The sequence below is a fragment of the Gossypium arboreum genome, chromosome 5 (genome assembly GCF_025698485.1).
Source record: "Gossypium arboreum isolate Shixiya-1 chromosome 5, ASM2569848v2, whole genome shotgun sequence".
NCBI classification, from domain to species: Eukaryota; Viridiplantae; Streptophyta; class Magnoliopsida; order Malvales; family Malvaceae; genus Gossypium; species Gossypium arboreum.
In genome coordinates this window covers 82,909,481-82,929,132 of record NC_069074.1, presented here as the reverse complement: position 1 = coordinate 82,929,132, position 19,652 = coordinate 82,909,481, and the positions used below count along the sequence as shown (strand labels likewise).

The following is a 19,652-nucleotide window of genomic DNA, read 5'->3' as shown; positions in this document are numbered from 1 at the left end:
GGTCCCTCGCGAGCTCTCCCCGCGAGCTATCTTTACGAACATCCAGCATCCCAATGGGGTCCCTAGTGAACTATCTTTGCAGGGTCCCCAGCAAACTATATTTACGGCGAACATTCTTCTTCTGGATCGGGTCTATCCTGGTTGGAGACCCGAACCCTATTGGGTCATTTGGGCTGGCAGTTACCAAATCCTAACAAGAATAAATAGTGTTAATTTTATAATTTGTCAAATATAATTTAATTGATGTGATTTAATTTGGGTTCTATGGTTGATTTGATGACATTTAATTGCTAATATTATTAACTGATTATAAATTTTCATCAAATCAACTCAAACTGAAATTAAACACTACAAAATTAACATTGTTATTTTCAAGTACCAAAATATAAAACTTTTGTCAGTACCATATTGAACCAAAAAATTACACAAGTATCATATTTTAAAAAAATGTCAAAACTTAGATATCAAATTATGTATTTTATATTAATGATGGTTCAATTATAAATTTGGGTTTTGCATCAGATTGATCTGAAATTAGATGAGAATAATTTTGAGCTTCATAAATGATGTTGTTAAATGGTTGCAAATGAATCTAAATTTGTGGAAATCAATTGATCTACTTTAATTGGAGAGTCTCTAAATGATGAATCAAGTCGAAACACCCCAAGTTTCATGTCCAACGAAAACTAGAGGTGGTAGTGGTAGCCTTAACTTACTCTACCTCAAAGATAGTGATTTCAAGTACAGGCAAAATTGTAAGGTAAACAACTTTTCCTTTTTCAACAGGTTTATATAATAATATTTTTTGTCATTCAATATCATTATCCTTTCAAAAATAGTCACAAATAATCAATATCTATTTTTTGTTTCCTACAAGTAGGAAATTGACAAAAATAGAGTAATTTGTTTTAATCTTATTGATTTATCTCAAGAATATACATAATATTTATACAAAGAATAGTCACGTAGAAATAGAAAATATAAATATATTTTTAAAAATATGCTTAAAATATAAAATATCTCATAATAATATTCTAATGATATTCATTAAAAATAACTTGAATTTGAATTACAATTGTATAAAAAAGAATAGGGTTAAATCGAATATATTTAGATCACATATCTTACTTGATGTTTTACATTTTTCAGTGCAAAAAAACATAGTTTCGCATTGGCTCTATTTTCGGTTGTAAACAGCATAATTAATGTCTACGGCGATGTTTCTGCAACAAGTAAGATGAACCCAAGTATAGTTAATGGATGAATATGAGTATTGTTGAGACTGTCTATTATGTTTGATGCTTCTATCAAAGAGATGAACAATCTACGCATGGAGCAAGTCATATGCAATCAAAGATGCTTTAAGTATCAAGTTTGTTGGTACAAAGAATCAACAAAAATAGAAATAGAGGCCCCCAGATGAGAGAAAATGGTCTCCTCTTGTTTTAGAGAAAAAATAAAGGTAGGAGAAGGAGCCCTCTTACTTTGGGGTTTAGGGTTTTCTTTTTATTATATCAGGTTAGACCCCGGATCGGGTCATTTTTATTTTATTATAATTATATAACAATTTGTCCCTCATCTTGTCAAAGAAGACTTATAAAGTGACTTTTCTAAGACAAACTTACACCTATAGCGTGTTTAATTTGGGGCTTACTATATAAGTTTTAACTTGAAACTTTATTGAACAAATTTTATTGTCTAATAGTGTGAAACAGGAGTCAAGAATTGTAATGCAGAATACTATGAACTGTATTTCCTGTAAGAAAACTTTTGTAAATCAGTGGACTCATAAAAAATTATTCAATATCAATTTTGATATTAAATCAGCGAGCTGTTCAGAGGCTACAATATTAAATCAACGACTTGCGTGAAGCTGTGATCTTAAATCAACTAACTCAAATAATTGAAAGTTACGATTTTAAACCAACAACCCTCTATAATATGAGCAAAGAACGTAGGTCAGCGAGCTGTTTTGGAGGTTGCGATATTAAACCGATGAGCCTTTAGAATATTAGCTAGAAAGTAGGTCCACGAGCTATTTTGGAGATCGCAATATTAAACCGGCAAGCCTTAAGATTGCAGCTAGAAGCTTGAGTTCGCGCTAACTATGTTGGAGGCTACGGTATTGAACCTGCAATCCTAAAATTATAGCTGGGAGCTTAAGCTCGTACTAACTGTTTTGGAGGCTGTAGTGTTGAACCTTCGAGCTTAGGATGACAGCTGGGAGCTTGAGCTCGTGCCAACTATTTCAAAGGCTACGACATTTAACCTACGAACCTGATATGACAGCTACGATCTTAAATCAGTGAGCTGTGTGAAACTGCAGTCTTAAATAAGCTAACTCAAATAATTGAATATTACAATTTTAAACAAGCTAACCTCTATAATATGAGTCGAGAACGTAGGTCCATGAGATATTTTAAAGGTCACGATATTAAATCGGTAAGCTTTAAGATCACAGCTAAGAGCTTGGGCCTGCGCTAACAGTTTTGGAGGTTGTGGTTCTTCATCTGCAAACCTTAATATGGCAGCTGAGAGTTTTGCTCTCGCTAACTGTGTTAAAGGCTGTGGCTCTTCACTTACAAGTCTTAATATGACAGCTGAGAGCTTTGCTCTCACTAACTATGTTAGAGGCTACAACTCTTCACTTGCGAGCCTTAATATGACAGTTGGGGACTTTGTTCTCACTAATTGTGTTAGAGATTACAGTTTTTCACCTGCGAGCCTCTTTACCTGCAAGCCTTAGTAATATCACCTGCAATAGTAACAAATTATCCTTGCAAAGAGAGAATTAGTGCCCTGCAAAATAGAGGCAATTATAATGATTACAAGAAAATTGCATAGTGATCATCTCTTATAAAATGGAACTTAAATCACACTTACAAATGTATGCTATTTTTTGAGTTATAACATCTTTTAGAATGTTTTGTCCAATGTTTTGAACTCTATATTTCCTACCTGAAAGAACATATAAGCCCTTTTTTTGTATATTTTTCATCTTCCAATCTCAAGTATTTTATCACAATCAATACTCAAAACAATTTTCATAAACAAGGTCATTACTCCTTAACTATAAGCAATAAAGCTAACATTGAAAACATCTATGTCAAAAACCTTTTTGAAATCGAATTTTATTTTAAAAAAACGAAAATGGGAGTCGCAACCAATCTTTTTTTATGAGGTGTGATCGGATCACCTCGTAATTTAATCATTTTAATAAAAGGTTTAATTTACTAAAACATATTTTTTATATAAAATCTAGGAAATGGGTTCAGGAGCCGGTTACGATGGAGAAAGGATTAGCACCCTCGTGACGTCTAAAATTGGTACCTAGTTGATTAACTGATGTCTTAATGGTGAAAATTGAAAATCTGGTTTAAATTTACGATCCATTTATTGCATTTGATCCTTCATTTTTGTGGTTTTCATCACTTTGTTACATAATGATATATTTACTTTATTTGTTCGAGTCCCTTGGTATATTTTTGCATATTACATTGCATAATCATTTGATTTTGCCCTTCTTAAATGGGAGTGAGAAGCTATTCTTTCATGAGGTTTTCACCTCTGTATAGGATAATGGATTGTTTTAGGGATACATCCGTACCTATGTCTTCGTGAGATCTTCATCTCCATATAACCATAGGAAAATGTATTCCTCTGAACTGAACTCGGTCCGTATGAGCCTATAATGGATGGGGATTTAGGAATCTATTAGTTCAAGTACCCTTACTTTAGAACCGAACCGCATATAATGAGTCCTAAGAGCCTACCCTAGGTAGAACCATACCTAACCTCTAGTGATCACCTGATTAGATGTTCTATTTAATATTTCTTGCTTTGAATTCTAGATTTGTATGAAATGTACTGACTTGTTTTGTTTTGGTTGTGATTGCATTGCATTATCATCATAGAAAAGAGTGTTGATTCACGTTCAGTGCTAAATAGAGAGCTTGTCGTGGAAAAATGATTTCTTGATAAAGTGGAAGACAATGCGGTAATCCAAATATGGTCTGAGAAGACACGACAAAAGAAGGGTAATAGCCTGATTGAGGGATATATGTTAGAATTGTGGGATTTCACTCGCATCAGTGTGGCTCAGAATAATCTCTAAAAGTTGAAAGAGATATGGGACCAATGGGATGACGAAACTAAGCAGTTATTCTACCATAATTATGATGATTTGCCTAATTTACTAGATGACAAAGTGGATAAGCACTTATTTCAAGCTCTGGCCCAATATTGGAATCCCACCGACAGCTGCTTTACTTTTGGAAGGTAGATTTGGTGCCTACGGTAGAGTAGTACATAACTTTGCTCCATTGCTCGAAGATCCAAGCCGACAAAACTTATTTTAGAGCCACTAATGTCCCGACTTTCCTAAAGAAGCTAATGAGCATCATTGGGATTAGTGAGCAATGGGTTGTGCCCGGATTAAACAAAAAGGAGATAGTAAATCCTTCCATTGGAAAAGTTTATGGGATTTGATCTTGGCACATCCGGATACAAAAAAAAGAGTTGACGTATACGCCTTTGAGTATCTACAGGTTGGTCATCTTCCCTAAAGTATTAGGCCACATAGATGAGGTAGTTTCAGATCTATTTGACCAGCTTAACAAACGGGTCACGCCCGTCCTAGTAATTTTGGCCGATGCTTTCAAATATTTGAGTGCATACCAAAGAGCAGGTGAAAGAAGATTTATCGAGTGTGCCTAACTCTTGCTAGCCTAGTTTCACAACCACTTTTGAAAGGTAGAAAAGGTCTCTTATCGAGTATTCTCCGAGAACTATACTTCGTTGAAAGAATTTGTGGCTACACCAATGCGAGATGACATTTCGGAGGAAAAATAGATGGCAATTCTCTAGAGTCTCAAAGACGAAGACGTTGAATGGAGGGCTCATTGGATGATCCCTCTACTTGTATTGAAACAATATAGATCGAGGCAGTTCATACCGATAACGCAAGGGTTAGCTCAGTACAAGTTTACGTATAAGGGTAATGATTACAAGAAGAAGGTTCGTGAAATATCAAACGCTTAGAACCAAGCACACAGAATGAAAATATTTTCCACAAATCCCATGACGACCCTCGAGTATGATTAGTGGTGGGGTAAAAGAGTCAATGACAATATCCCTATGTCAAGTCAAGAAAACACTCGGCCAATAAAAGAACACCTACAAGCAATCTCGTCTGAGCTAGAAATTATAAAGCAAGACTTTAAAAAGAGGAGTTCAAAGTGGGAGAAAAAGATAGAACAATTGGAAGAGGAAAAGATGCAGCTAGGATTAGACATTGACGTCCAGAAGTTAGAGACCGAGAAAATAAGAAAAAGAAAGAACAAGGTTGATGAAGACTTAGATAGTTTAAAAGCAGATTATAAGAAGATGTGCTTGTTGATAAGAACTACTGGGTTGGGTAAAACATTGGAGCAATGGCAGCAAGAGATCAAATAAGAAAAGATTAAAACTAATCAGTGGGAAAAGAAATTCCAAGATACTTGAGTTCGAAGAAGATGCTCTAGAAATGGATTTGTTAGAAAGCCAAAATGAAAAGGATGGATTAAAAGCCCTAGTAGTAGAATTAGAAAGGTCACTGCACTAATATCGTAGTCACAACTTCGCAATTGAGTTGAAAGTAAGCCTAAATAAGATTGAAGAGTTGAAAAGAAAGATAGAAGAGCTCGAGACCGCACTGCAAAATTATGAACTTTGAGTTGAACTTCTAGAAACGAATAATGAACACTGGAAAGAGTAATTTCAACGCTCTCAATGTCAGATTAGAGATGGAGATCACATCATAGGCGAAGCTTTGATTCAAGTATCGAAAGTAGCTGACCATTTACAATCCATAGCGGTTCAAGCTGATATGCTAAGCCTAAAATAGGAATCAGAATTAGATCAGGGCCAAAAATTAGCTTGGTTTCTTAGGAAAGTCAAGGCTTTGAGTATTAGAGCAAGACTGTGTATGTAAAATGTATCTGTTTTATGTAAAGAGATTCATTTTCTAGTAAAGTTATTCTAATAGAATTGAATCAGAATCAACGCCTCTTTTTGCATTCATTAGCATTACATTTCATTATATACATTAAGCTTCATAAAAAAATACCAAATTAATCAAAATTATGATAGTTACCCTGGAAACCAACAAGAATTTGCCAACTGAATATTGTTACGGTACCCGGGATAAAACCACAGCCATGGATCAAAGGTTAGAGAGATTAGAACAAATTCAAAACGACATGCAAGATCAGTTGCAAGCGCAGCTGCAAGAACAATTAACTAAGGTACAACAAGACATGAGGGATCAAATATAAGATTCCCAACGAAGCATGATAAGCTAGTTGACCCAGTTACTGGCCGAAGGGACTGAAAAAGGGAAAAATATTGTAAATAACCCTAAAGATGATAATAAAGATCCTATGTGCCCCCAAGCTTTACCCAAATGAATGTCCAAGCCCAACCAGATACATATCCACGAAGGGTACCCGTTACCATAAGACCTTAACAATATCAAGCTAGCATTCCAGCACCGGTTAATTGCCCTACTGGTTCAGGTTCCAATCCCAAGGATAATCCGACTAACCCCGTCATTCCAGATTTAGATGACATGGCAAAAATGGATAGAGCAAGAGTAAAATTATCGAAACAATTAAAAGGTCAGTGCAAGTGGTTGGAAGAGAAATTCAAGGCTATGGAGAGTGCTGACTACCTTAGCTGGATTGATGCTAAAGAGCTAAGCTTAGTTCTAGATCTAGTACTCCTACCAAAATTTAAAACTCCAGAATTTGAAAAGTATAATAGGACTAGCTGTCTTGAAGCCCATACCACAATGTTCTTCCGAAGAATGACGGGATACGTCAATAACGACCAATTGTTAATCTACTGCTTCCAGGATAGTTTGGTCGGGTCGGCTGCTAAATGGTACAACCAGCGAAGCCGTGCCAAAATCAGCTCATGAAAAGACTTGGAACAGGCTTTCATGAAACGATACAGCCATATGATTGACATGACACTCAACAGAATTATGCCGCAAAACATGGAAAAGAAGTAAAGTAAAAGCTTCAGGCAGTACGCTCAGAGATAAAGAGAGGTGGCAACACAAGTCCAACCACCTCTTCTGGAGAAGGAGACAATAATACTTTTCATAAACACTCTGAAAGCCTCGTTTATTAACCACATGTTGGGAAGTGCTACCAAGAGCTTCTCAGATATAATAATATCCGGAGAGATGATTGAAAATGCAGCAAGAATTGGGAAAATAGACGCGAGAAATAACACTAAAAGATTAGCCCCAAGAAAGAAAGATAATGAAGTGAATATCACGAGTGTGTATAATAAAGGTTATTCAAAATCGGGCACTGTATCCAACCAAAGACTGTAATAACCAGCTATCAATGCCTCTCAAGGCAAGAATTTAACTTAAGACCAAACGCAGAAAAACTCCAGTTCACAACTATCCCGATGACATATAGGGAGTTATATCAGAATTTATTTGATGCGCATGTGGTATCCCCATTTTATTTGAAACCCATGCAACCTCTATTCTCAAAATGGTATGATGCGAATGCTCAATGCGAGTGCCACGTAGGAATAACGGGACACTCAATTGAGAACTGCACTGCATTCAAAAAGTTGATTGAAAGGTTCATCAAGATGGGGATCGTAAGGTTTGATGATCCATCGGGACCTAATGTGGCAGGAAATCCTTACCTAGTTATTTGGATCAAGGGTGGAAGAAAGAGGACCAAAACTAATGTGGCGGAAGTAAAAACCCCACTAAAATGGGTTTGGCAAAAGATAATAGACGAAGGATTAATCATGTGAGATTCAAATGAGAAATCTAAATAAGCAATGAACTACTATTAGTTTCACGCTGAAGAAGGTCATGAAATACAAAAGTGCATTGAATTTAGAGCTTTGGTGCAAAGTCTGATAGATAACAAGGGGTTAGAATTCTTTGAAGATGTCAAAAGCTCGAAGGAAGAAGACATCTACACCTCGAAAGAAGGATCAACGGAAAATGTCTCTAAGCTTAATCACCCAGTGGTGATTATTTCACGATCGAGAAATAATGAAGCAAGAACACAAGCTATACCAAGAGTAATAATTCCATAGAACCTTTTTGCTTTCCTTATAGGAAAAAGCCATGGGTTTTTGAATTATGACTCTTGGCGTAGCTTGTGTTCCTGTTTCATTATTTTTTGGCCGTGAAATAATCACCACCGGGTGATCGAGCTTGGAGACCTTCTTCGTTGATCCTTCCTCTGAGGCGCAAATGTCTCCTTCCTCCGAGCCTTTGACCTCTTTAAAGAATTCCAACTCATTTTTATCCATCAGACTTTGCACCAAAGCTCTGAATTCAATGCACTCTTGTATCTCATGACCTTCTTCAGCGTGAAACTCACATTAACTCCTTGCTTCTTTATGTTTCTCCTCTGAATCTTGCATGATTAATCCCCCGTCTATCAACTTTTGGCAAACCCATTTTAATGGGGTTTTTACTTCCACTACATCAGTTTTGGTCCTCTTTTCTCCACCCTCAATTATCGTATTTACCCCTTGATTCGAATGACCGGATAAGGATTTTCTACCACATTAGGTCTCGATGGATTATTGAACCTTACGATCCCCGTATTGATGAACCTTTCAATTAGCTTTTTGAATGCAATACAGTTCTCAATTGAGTGTCCTGTTATTTCTGCGTGGTACTCGCATTGAGCATTCGCATCATACTATTTTAAGAACGAATGTTGCATGGGTTTTAAGTAAAATGAGGATACCACATGCGCATCAAACAAATTCTGATATAACTCCTTCAATGTCATTAGGATGGATGTGAACTGGAGTTTTTCTACATTTGATCTTAAGTTAGATTCTTAACTTGAGGGGCCTTGATAACTGGTTATTACAGTCCTTAGTTAGCCTACAGTGACCGATTTTAAATAACCTTTATTATACACACTCGCGGTGTTCACTTTATTTTCCTTCTTTCTTGGAGTTGATCTTTTAACGTTTTCCCTCGCGTCTATTTTCCCAATTCTTACTACATTTTCAATCATCTCTCCGGACATTACTATATCTGAGAAACTCTTGATAGCACTTCCTGACATGTGGTTAATGAATGGGGCTTTTAGAGTGTTTATGAAAAGTAATATTGTCTTCTTCTCCAGAAGAGGTGGTTGGACTTGCGTTGCCACCTCTCTCCATCTCTTAGCATACTAATTGATGCTTTCACTTTGCTTCTTTTCCATGTTTTGTAACGAAATTTTGTCAGGTGTCATGTCCGGCACATGGCTGACTTGTTTCATGAAAGCCTGTGCCAAGTCTTTCTATGAGCTGATTTTGGCATGGCTTAGCTAGTTGTACCATTTAGCAGCCAATTTAACAATCGACCCGACCAAACCATCCTGAAAGCAGTGGATTAACACTTGGTTGTTATTGATGTATCCCGTCATTCTTCGGCAAAACGTTGTGATATAAGCTTCAGGACAACTAGTCCCATTATACTTTTCGAATTCCGGAGTTTTAAAATTTGGTGGGAGTACTAGATCTGGGACTATGCTTAGCTCTTTAGCATCAACCCCGCAGAGGTAGTCGGCACTCTCCATAGCCTTGAATTTCTCTTTCAACCACTTGCACTGACCTTCTAAATGTTTCAGTAATTCTACTCTTACTCTATCCATTTCTACCATGTCGTTTAAATCTGAAACGATGGGATTGGTTGGATTATTCCCGGGATTGAAACATAAATCCATAAGTCAATTCACCAGTACTTAAGTGTCGGCTTGATATTGTTAAGGTCTTATGGTAACGGGTACCATTCATGAATATGTATCTAATTGAGCCTGGACATTCACTAGGGTAAAGCATGAAGGGTACATAGGGTTTTCATTATCATTCTCAGGGTTATTCATAGTACTTTTCCCTTTTTTAGTCTCTCCGATCAGCATTTGGGTCAACTGGCTTATCATGTTTCGTTGGGACTCTTGTATTTGATCTTTCATTGTAATACCCTGAAAATTTTTACAGTAAGATATTATCCTTGATATAGTAAAATAAGGAAATAAAGTGACAAAAAGGGAAATTTTGAGTTATGTCAATATTGAGAAGTATATTATGATATATTAATTCAAGAAAGAACTAAATTGTAAAAGTGAGAAAAGTTTTGTTGCACAAGAGTAAATATTCATAATTTGAAGGGTTAAAGTGTAAATATGAAAAAGTTGAAGGACCAATAGTGTAAATAATTTAAGAGTGGAATGATCTAGAAACTAAGGAAAATGGATGAATTAGGACCAAATTGAATAGATGAAGAACTATGAGGGACTAAATTGCAATTTTACCAAATTAAATGATGACTCAAGGATGGAATTTTAAAAGATAATGAAGGCTAAATGGTCAATTGGAAGAGAGAGAAATCTAGAAAGTAATAATGATGCTAGAGATATTTTGATATTTTATAATTATTTAATTAGATAAATATTATTTTATTAATACTTTAATAAGATATTTTATTATTATTTTATTAGTATATAAAGAAAGAAAGATGAGAAATTCTCATCCATATTTTCTCATGCACTAACGTGAGAGAAAGAGAGGAAGAAAGAAAGTTTTGCTTTCTTTACAATTTGGTCCTTTTACCAAAAATTCACCATTTTCACCCAAAAATCAAATGAATTTCCATAGCTACCAAGAGTTAGAATATCAAGTTGGATTCAAGAAATAGAAGCTGGAGGAGAGAGAAAATCAAGTTAAAGATTAGTATCAATAGAACAAGGTAAGTATATCAAGATTTCAATATGTTTTTAAGTTTGTTATTATTGACAAAGCATGGAAATAATGTTATAGTAGAGTTTTCTTACATAAGGTCCTATGTTTTTGATGTGTTAGTGAAGAGAAAATAAGAGAAAGTGATGAGAAATGGTGTAGAAAAAGAAAATAAGGGTGCTATAACATGGTAATTAATAGCTTGCACAAAAACAATTTGGACAGCAGCAGTAGACTAACTTTGAAAAATCACCATAAATTGTAGAAATCGAATTAGAAGATGAAAAAAGCATGGAATTAAATCTTATTGAGTATAGTTTCTCATAGAAGAAATAGTGTAAGCAATGGATTTGTAAATTTTGAGATATAATGAATTTTGTGAGACAAGGTCAGAATGAATTCGGGTTCCCCTGTTCTGAATTTGAAAAATCATAAAAAATTGAATAAAAATAATTAGGGGCTTAAATTTATATTTCTAAAATCCTGAATGAGTCTATTTTTAAGAGAAACAAACAAGAACATAATTTGAATCCTGTATGAGGAGATAATTAATTTTTGGTGAAGAGGGTCGAAACGTAGACAGCAGAGCAGGGTAAATTTAAAGAATAAATCAGACTTATTGGCTAAACCAAAAAATTCTGAAATTTTTATGGTAAGAATATATATGAGTCTAGATTCATGGAAAATTATTGGATATTAATTTTAAGTTCTATAGATCCAGATATAAATAATTTAGTGACTATGATGCAAATAGATAGCTTGAATATTCATAAAAGTAAATAATAAAAATTATAGATAATGTTACTTACAAGTGTGTATATACATTAAGGATGTGGAATGGAGAGGAGGAGGAGGAAAAATATATATGAATATTCATCTAGCATGGCTAATTTGCATATTTTAGGCTCAGGGACTAAATTAAATAAAAGTAAAACTTTATGGGCAATTTTGTAAACATGTAAGAAATGACCAAATTGCATGAAATGGATTATTTTATAATTTAAATTACAAAATTGAATGAAATTATTAATTTAGTTCAAGATCGGGGGAAAACATGTTTTAGGGATTAAATTGAAAAGTGTTGAAATTATGAAAAATTCTGATATTTTATAGAATTCATGGATTGTTATCAATATATATGAGAATAATAGCTGGAAATAAGGATTAAATTGCAAGAATTTTATTTTCCTGACCCTAAGGATGAAATCGTCATTAATTAAAAGTTTAGGGGCAAAATAGTAATTTTGCCTAGAGCATTAATTAAATGCATTAGAATATGAAATGAATGAAAATGATGATCAAATTTATTTATAAAGATCCGGACGACTCAAATATGAGACTTTATCGTGGAAAAGAAAAGATATCAGATTAATGAAATTATAAACACAAACAAGCAATGAGGTAAGTTCGTGTAACTTGAATTATATTCTTAAATGCTTGAGATTGTATGTTATTTATGTGAATATGATTTGAATGTTCATTGTATGAAAATTAATGAAACATTGATATATTTGATAAAATGGGAAGAAATCCCGGTTGAATGAAAGGAAAATTCGATGGATCTCGAAAAGGAATTGACGGTAAAAAGCATCTAGCTTGGACGGGTGATCCTATCTGATATAGCCCTCCGAAGAATATGTGTAAAATGGATTTAGCCGGACGGGTAATCCGAATTAGGGTCTCAATTTAGCTCGACTGGTAATTCACATCCAAACTCATTAGAGTAATTGTCGTTGTGGGATTTAGCTCGGGTGGTAATCCCGACAATACTCTATGAGTTTATATTACTGAGGATTTAGCTTGGACCGGTAATCCCACCGTAAGGATGAGGTTTATGGAGTGTGCTCTCTCGATATGAAATGTGTAAGACCATGGTTGAAAGATACCATGGCAACTTGTGTGTAAGACCATGGTTGAAAGATACCATGGCAACCTGATATGAAATGTGTAAGACCATGGTTGAAAGATACCATGGCAACCTGTGTGTAAGACCATGGTTGAAAGATACCATGGCAACCTGATATGAAATGTGAAAGACCATGGTTGAAAGATACCATGGCAACCTGTGTGTAAGACCATGGTTGAAAGATACCATGGCAAGACCATGGTTGAAAGATACCATGGCAACCTGATATGAAATGTGTAAGACCATGGTTGAAAGATACCATGGCAACCTAATATGAGATGTGTAAGACCATGGTTGAAAGATACCATGGCAACTTGACATAAAAAGAATAAGACCATGGTTGAAAGATACCATGGCAACATGACAGAAAATGAGTAAGACCATAGTTGAAAGACACTATGGCATCACGTCAAAGAAAAATAAGACCGTGGATGGGAGACGCTATAACATCTGTTGAACAATTGATATTCAGGTAAAATGTATCAGATGACGAATGGTTATATGAAATGGTTGTGCGAAATGTTTACAAGAACTGGTCATATAGAAATATATGTACAAAAGCGTTGTATGAAATAATTATGAAAATGGATAAACGAAATAAGTATAAGTACATGGAATATAATTTATGTTAAGTTTGATATAAGCTATTACCAGAATAAATATACATAAAATACATGGAAATGATGAAGCATAAAATATTGATATAATGAAATGAATGATATATGCTTGTGAAGAAACGGTAAGAGCATGATATGTTTCATGACATGTACATATATGATTATCTTTGATATGTTGATACAAGGAAATTATGTAATTGAGACTATTATTAAACTCAAGTGCGACATGTCGAGAAAATAGATATACCAATATTGAATTTATATGAGATATGTGCAAGTATACTAACAATGTTGTTGTTTGATGCTTATACAAGTGCCAAACTGTTGATTGAATGGTAATATATTTATTTTATATGATGCATTGAATCGGTAAGTATTTTAATTTTTTTAAGTGATCTGTAAATGGTAATAATGCTCTGAAACCCTGTTTTGGCAGTGGATACGGGTTAGGGGTGTTACACTCATGTCTTGCTGTACATTAACTAATTGTTCTTGTAGTTACGCTTGCAACGAATCTTGCATGTCTTTCTGAATTTGTTCTAATATCTCTAACCTTTGATCCATAGCTTTGGTTTTATTGCAGTACCGTAACAATATTCAATTGGAAAATTCTTTTTGGTTTCTAGGGTAATTGTCATAATTTTGATTAATTAGGGTTTTTTTTTATGAAACTTAATGTATATGATGAAATGTAATGCTGATGAATGAAAAATAAATGTAAAAAGAGATGTTGATTTTAATTCAATTCTATTAGAATAACTTTACTAGAAAACGAATCTCTTTACATAAAACAGATGCATTTTACATATACAGCATTGCTCTAATACTCAAAGCCTTGACTTTCCTAAGAAGCGAAGCTATTTCTCGACCCCGATCCGATTCTAATTCGTATTTTAGACTCAACATATCAGCTTGAACCGCTACAATTTGCAAATGGTCAGCTACTTCCGGTATTTGAATCACAACTTCGCCTATGATGTGATCTCTATCTCTAATCTGACCTTAAGAGTGCTGGAATTGCTCTTTCCAATGTTCATTATTCGTTTCTAGAAGTTTATCTCGAAATTCACAATTTTGTAGTGCGATCTCGAGCTCTTCTATTTTTCTCTTCAAGTCTCTAATCTTATTTAGGCTTGCTTTCAACTCAATTGCGGAGTTGCGATTACGATATTGGGGCAATGACCTTTCCAATTCTGCTACCCGAGCTCTTAATCCAACCTTTTCATTTTGGCTTTCTAACAAATCCTTTTCTAGAGCATCTTCTCGAACTCGAACATCTTGGAATTTCTTTTCCCACTGATCAGCTCTAATCTTTTCTTCTTTGATCTCTTGCCGCCATTACTCCGATGTTTTACCCAACCCGGCAATCCTTATTAACAAGCGTAGCTTCTTATAATCTATTTTTAAACTGTCTAAATCTTCCTCAGCCTTATTCTTTCTTTTTCTCATTTTCTCGACCTCAAACTTTTGGACGCCAACGTCTAATCCTAACTGCATATTTTCCTCTTCCAATTGTTCTATCTTTTTATTTAGCTCCGAACTCCTCTTTTCAAAGTCTTGATTTACAATTTCTAGCTCAGACGGGATTATTTATAGATGTTCTTCTATTGGCCGAGTGTTTTCTTGACTTAACATAAAGACATTATCATTGACTCTTTTACCCCACCACCAATCATACTCGGAGGTCATCATGGGATTTGCGGTAAATTTTTTCATTTTGTGAGTTTGGTTCCAAGCGTTTCATTTTTCACGAACCTTTTTTCTTTTAATTATCACACTTGTACACAAACTCACACTGAGCCAACCCTTGCGTTGCTGGTATGAACTGTCTCAATCTATACTACCTCAATACAAGTAGAGAGGCGTATCCAATAGCTCATCATATCTCGAGTAGAGGGACCCAGTCGAAGTTTCTACATCGGTACAAAATCTCATCAGGGATCATCCAAGGAGCCCTCCATTCAACGTCTTCGTCTTGAAAACTCTAGAGAATTGCCATCCATTTTTCTTCCGAAATATCGTCTCGCCTTAGCGTAGCCACGAATTCTTTCAAGGAAGAGTAGTTCTCAGAGAATACTTGATAAGAGACCTTATCTACATTCCAAAAATGGCTGTGAAACTAGGCTAGCAAGAGTTGGGCTCACCCGATAAATCTTCCTTCACCCGCTCTCCGGTATGCACTCAAAGATCTGAAAGTTTTGGCCAAAATTGTCAAAACAGGCGTGACCCTTTTGTCAAGCTAATCAAATAGATCTGAAACTGCCTCATATATGTGCCCTAATGCTTTGGGGAAGATGATCAACCCGTAGATACTCAAGGAAAATACGTCAACTCTTTTTTTCGTATCTGGATGTGCCAAGATCAAATCCCGTAAACTTTCCTAAGGGATGCATTTATTATCTCCTTTTTGTTTAATCCGGGCCACGACCCATTGCTCACTAATCTCAGTAATGCTCATTAGCTTCTTTAGAAAGGTCGGGACGTTGACGGCTCTAGAATAAGCTTTGTCGGCTTGGATCCTCGAGCAACTGAGCAAAGTTCTGTACTCCTCTACGATAGGCACCAAATATACCTTTCCAAAAGTAAAACAGCTATAGGCGGGATTCTAATATTAGGCTAGAGCTCGGAATAAGTGCTTATCCACTTTTACATCTAGTAAATAAGGCAAATCACCATAATTATGGTAGAATAACTGCTTGATTTCGTCATCCCATTGATCTCATATCTCTTTCAACTCTTGGAGATTATTCTGAATCACACTGATGCGAGTGAAATCTCACAATTCTAACATATATCCCTCAGTCAAGCTATCACCTTTCTCTTGTTGTGTCTTCTCAGACCATATTTGGACGGCTGCATTGTCTTCCACTTTATTAAGAAATCACTTTATCAAGAAAGGATCAAAAACCTTTTGGTTTTCTGAGTTTTGAAAATTTTCTCAAAGTCACCTTTCATCGGAGGTGACGACCTCACCTACTCATGGTGATGGAACACAAAATGTCCAGCGAGCCTTCAAACCTCTCTTTTTGTTATTTTTATTATATTTTTTATTTTATCAACAATAGTAGATTCAAATAATAAAGAGAAAAAAATCACTTTTTGATATTTTTGGTATTTTGTTTTTTTTATTGTATATGTATTTGATTTCTTCTTAAAAAAAAAAAAGAAAACCCTTACAAATTTGTTCAATGGCTTTTATAGTCATTTCATACAATTTTTATATATTTTTTTACTGTTCTTACCATTATTTCTTGCTTGTTCTTTGTTGTTTTTTGCAGGTGGTGGTTGAGGAATGGTTAATGGTGGCAGAGGCTAGGAGCAGCGACAGCACTGAGGTGCGTCGCTAGGGTTTTTTTCTTTTTTCTAAAAAGAGTTTAGCCGTTGGGTCATTGGGCCATTAGATTTTTGTTAATTTGGATCGCTTGAGCTTGATGTAATTTAGGTCTGACATTTTGTAAATGGACTTTGGACTGTTATTATTATCTTCTTTTTTTTTTTTGGTTTCTGTTTGGTTGAGTCCGAGCAAAATTAGGCCCTTACAATCTATATTTTTAAGGAAATATGTCATAAACAGCAAATTCAATTACAAATATGTCAGACAGTTCATTTAAACCAAACTTAACAATTTGATTAAATTAACAAAATTCAGATGAAAAGGTTACGAATAGAAGGCTAAAGAATTTCTAGATGTCCAACTTCAAATTTCCTCTTTAGATGAGTTATTTTTTCCTCTTTTTTTTTTTTCAGAAAATCTTTATGTTTTTGGTTCTTTTTATGTCTAAACCCTCATTTATGGTTGTACTGCTCACGCGCTTCTATCATTAATTTTGAAGAAAATTCGGTAAGGGAAAGTCTGCTTTTCTTTTTGGACACTTAAAACATACTTGTATTAGTAAACAATTTTTTTTTCAATTTACTTTTTATTACTTCAAATCTAAAAAATTATTTCCACACATTATTTTTGAAATAAATTAACAAAAATAATGTATTAATTATAATTTTATAAATAATTACTCAGTGAGTTCCTTTAACCACTACTAATATTTCTGGCGTTTTACATGGATTATTATTTTATTACCAATAATAATAGAGATTTAATTCCTTTATGTCCAATCAAAGCACTTAAGTTACTATTAAATCATTTAAGAGTATTCTCATATTAAACTATAAAAATAATCATTTTTATTTGTCTCAATTTATATTTTAATTATTTATATTTAAAATTTTATATTTTATTCACTTACGTTATCGTTTTGTTACGAAGTGATCACTCTATCGTTAAATTTCGTTACCGCCCTAACGGTAGTTCTATGTAGTAGTCCAAATAGATTTTAAATACCAACTTAAATGTCTAGCTGTTGAGATGAAAATAAATTTTTAATTAAATAAATTTAATTTAAATTGTTACGTAAGAAATCTAAATTAACATTTAAAATATATTTAGACTGTCCCGTAAGACCGCCGTTAGGGAAATAATAGAGTTTAACGGTAGAGTGACCACTTTGTAACAAAACAATAACATAAATAACTAAAACATAACATTTAAAATATAAATAATTAAAATATAATTTGAGACAAATAAAAATGTCATTTTCTCATTTATGACTATATATTTATTTTATTATGAATTCAAAAAAAGAAAAAGAAAAGTGCTTATAATAGGGGATGATGGCCTTCATAATCCCAAATGAGCTAAAAATAAAAAGGTGCTTATTTGATTCATGGGAGGCCAGAAATCAAATCCCAAAATCTGGGGGTTTCGCTGATGGTGCCTTTCCTTTATTTTTTAATCGAAGGTGTTTATTAGTAACCTCTTCAGATATTATCCTTGTTCTTCCTAATTTTTTAGTCTTCTTAATGTTGATAATTTGTATTAAAAAAATTTTCTTTTTGGGGTTACCAATTGATTTTCTGGGTTTTTCATAGACTGGGAAATGCATTGTTTGCATCATAAAAGATCTGTTTTTGCTTCAGATTCAGAAAAAATGGAAAATCAAATTTTGTAAGGGGAAAGAAAATACCTCCCACTCTGAAGTTGTAAGCTGTAGTCAGGACATCTACAAAAGGCACTCCAGCGACAGCAGCCTTGCCACGCCTCCCCCGCCTTGCTTGAGAGGAAAGATGAGCTCCTTTTACCATGGAAGTTGATGGATGGCAGACTTCATCACATCTACTTTTCGAGATACTCTTGCATCTTAGGTCCCAAATGGCAAAGGACCCATCTCTCGACCCAGAGAGAACAAAATCAGAATTGGTTGGATGCGAACCCAAACATTTAACATTTCCAATCATCGATTCTTGCTTTTTCTGCATTTTCACGGTAAGATGAGCAGAAGAAAGCTACCGACGAGGATCAAGTTTAATCCAGCCTCATCAGATACAGCAAAAATATTGGAAATTTTACTTGCCTTACAAAAGCAAACGGCCGAAGGAGGCGTTTCTAAAATATTGTTTTCAATCGCTCCGATTTCAGTGAAATCCGAAGCTAATTAGTCAATCCATGCTCGTTTTCTAGCTCGAAAGCTACTGAGTTCCCTGGATATGAAGGTGGCGTGTTAGATCCTCGTTCACCGCACATACAAAGAATCAAGTAGAAATGGAAGGGCCCATACGAGAGAAAATGATAATGGAGGTAGGAGGGGCCCCTTAATTTGGGGATGTAGGGTTTCCTTTTAGGTAATTTTTATTTTATTATAGTTATATAATAAATTTCAAGGGAGATTTTGTCATGAAACATTTGAGCGTAAAAAGCCCGAGAATGTGGGTACAAGGATATCAAAGTCAAAGATTAACAGTTTGTTCTGCAATACTTAAAAAATATTTTTGATTTTAAAATATTTTTGACTGAAATTTTTATTGAAAAAAGTACTTTTGAAAAATATTTTAAAAAAAATTAAAATTTTAGTTTTTTATGCTAACATTTAGTGCTTAATTATTTTTTACCCTTTCAATAATATAGTAAATTTTTTTGGTGTTTAATTATAAATGTGTTAAAATTATTAGTTAAAAATAAAAAATATTTTTAAAATAGTAATTATAAATATTTAATGGTTATATTTAAATATTTAAAATATAGTTTATATATTCTAATTAAATTTTATAAATAATTAATATTTATTTCTTAAAAATATTTAAAATTTATATTTAATATATTAAAATATTAACAACTTATAATAATTTTTTATATTCTTACTAAAATATAATAACATTAGCTAATTTAAATATTATTTAAATACATATTTGTTACTTGATAATGACATGCCTAAAATGAATATTTTATTTCTTAAAAATACTTTTTGATAATTATGTTAAACACTCAAATTTTAAATCAAACTTTTCAAAAGCATTTCTCAAAAACACTT

General features: G+C 33.9%; 1 protein-coding gene, 1 long non-coding RNA gene and 1 other non-coding gene across 4 annotated transcripts; 2 read left to right on the top strand and 1 right to left on the bottom strand.

Annotated features, from left to right (window-relative positions):
• Positions 1-1,045: 1,045 nt before the first annotated feature.
• LOC108452181 (uncharacterized) lies at positions 1,046-19,053 on the bottom strand. 2 transcript variants are annotated; one of them, XM_017749946.2, is made up of 2 exons: positions 18,312-19,051; positions 1,046-1,223 (listed from the first exon to the last, which is right to left on the bottom strand). In XM_017749946.2, exons 1-2 carry the CDS (start codon positions 18,601-18,603, stop codon positions 1,210-1,212), a joined length of 306 nt encoding a protein of 101 aa, XP_017605435.1. In that variant the 5' UTR covers positions 18,604-19,051; the 3' UTR covers positions 1,046-1,209. The 2 variants fall into 2 exon arrangements, with proteins under 2 accessions (XP_017605435.1, XP_052883689.1); XM_053027729.1 differs by lacking the exon at positions 1,046-1,223 and adding an exon at positions 9,779-10,013 and having other exon boundaries at positions 18,312-19,053.
• Positions 17,937-19,024, top strand: LOC128292789 (uncharacterized). Its single transcript, XR_008282700.1, has 2 exons — positions 17,937-18,086; positions 18,265-19,024. It is a non-coding gene; the product is annotated as an uncharacterized LOC128292789 (long non-coding RNA).
• Positions 17,971-18,115, top strand: LOC128293639 (small nucleolar RNA snoR83). The gene has a single exon (XR_008283819.1). It is a non-coding gene; the product is annotated as a small nucleolar RNA snoR83 (small nucleolar RNA).
• Positions 19,054-19,652: the final 599 nt, after the last annotated feature.

What these genes read in the sequence shown, in the direction of transcription:
- LOC108452181 (XM_053027729.1), bottom strand. Translation starts at nt 18,603, where the DNA reads ATGCAGAAAAAGCAAGAATCGATGATTGGAAATGTTAAATGTTTGGGT. An exon ending in TTACAACTTCAGAGTGGGAG is followed by an intron (nt 10,014 to 18,311) that starts GTATTTTCTTTC and finishes AAAAATTTTCAG; the next exon opens with GGTATTACAATGAAAGATCA.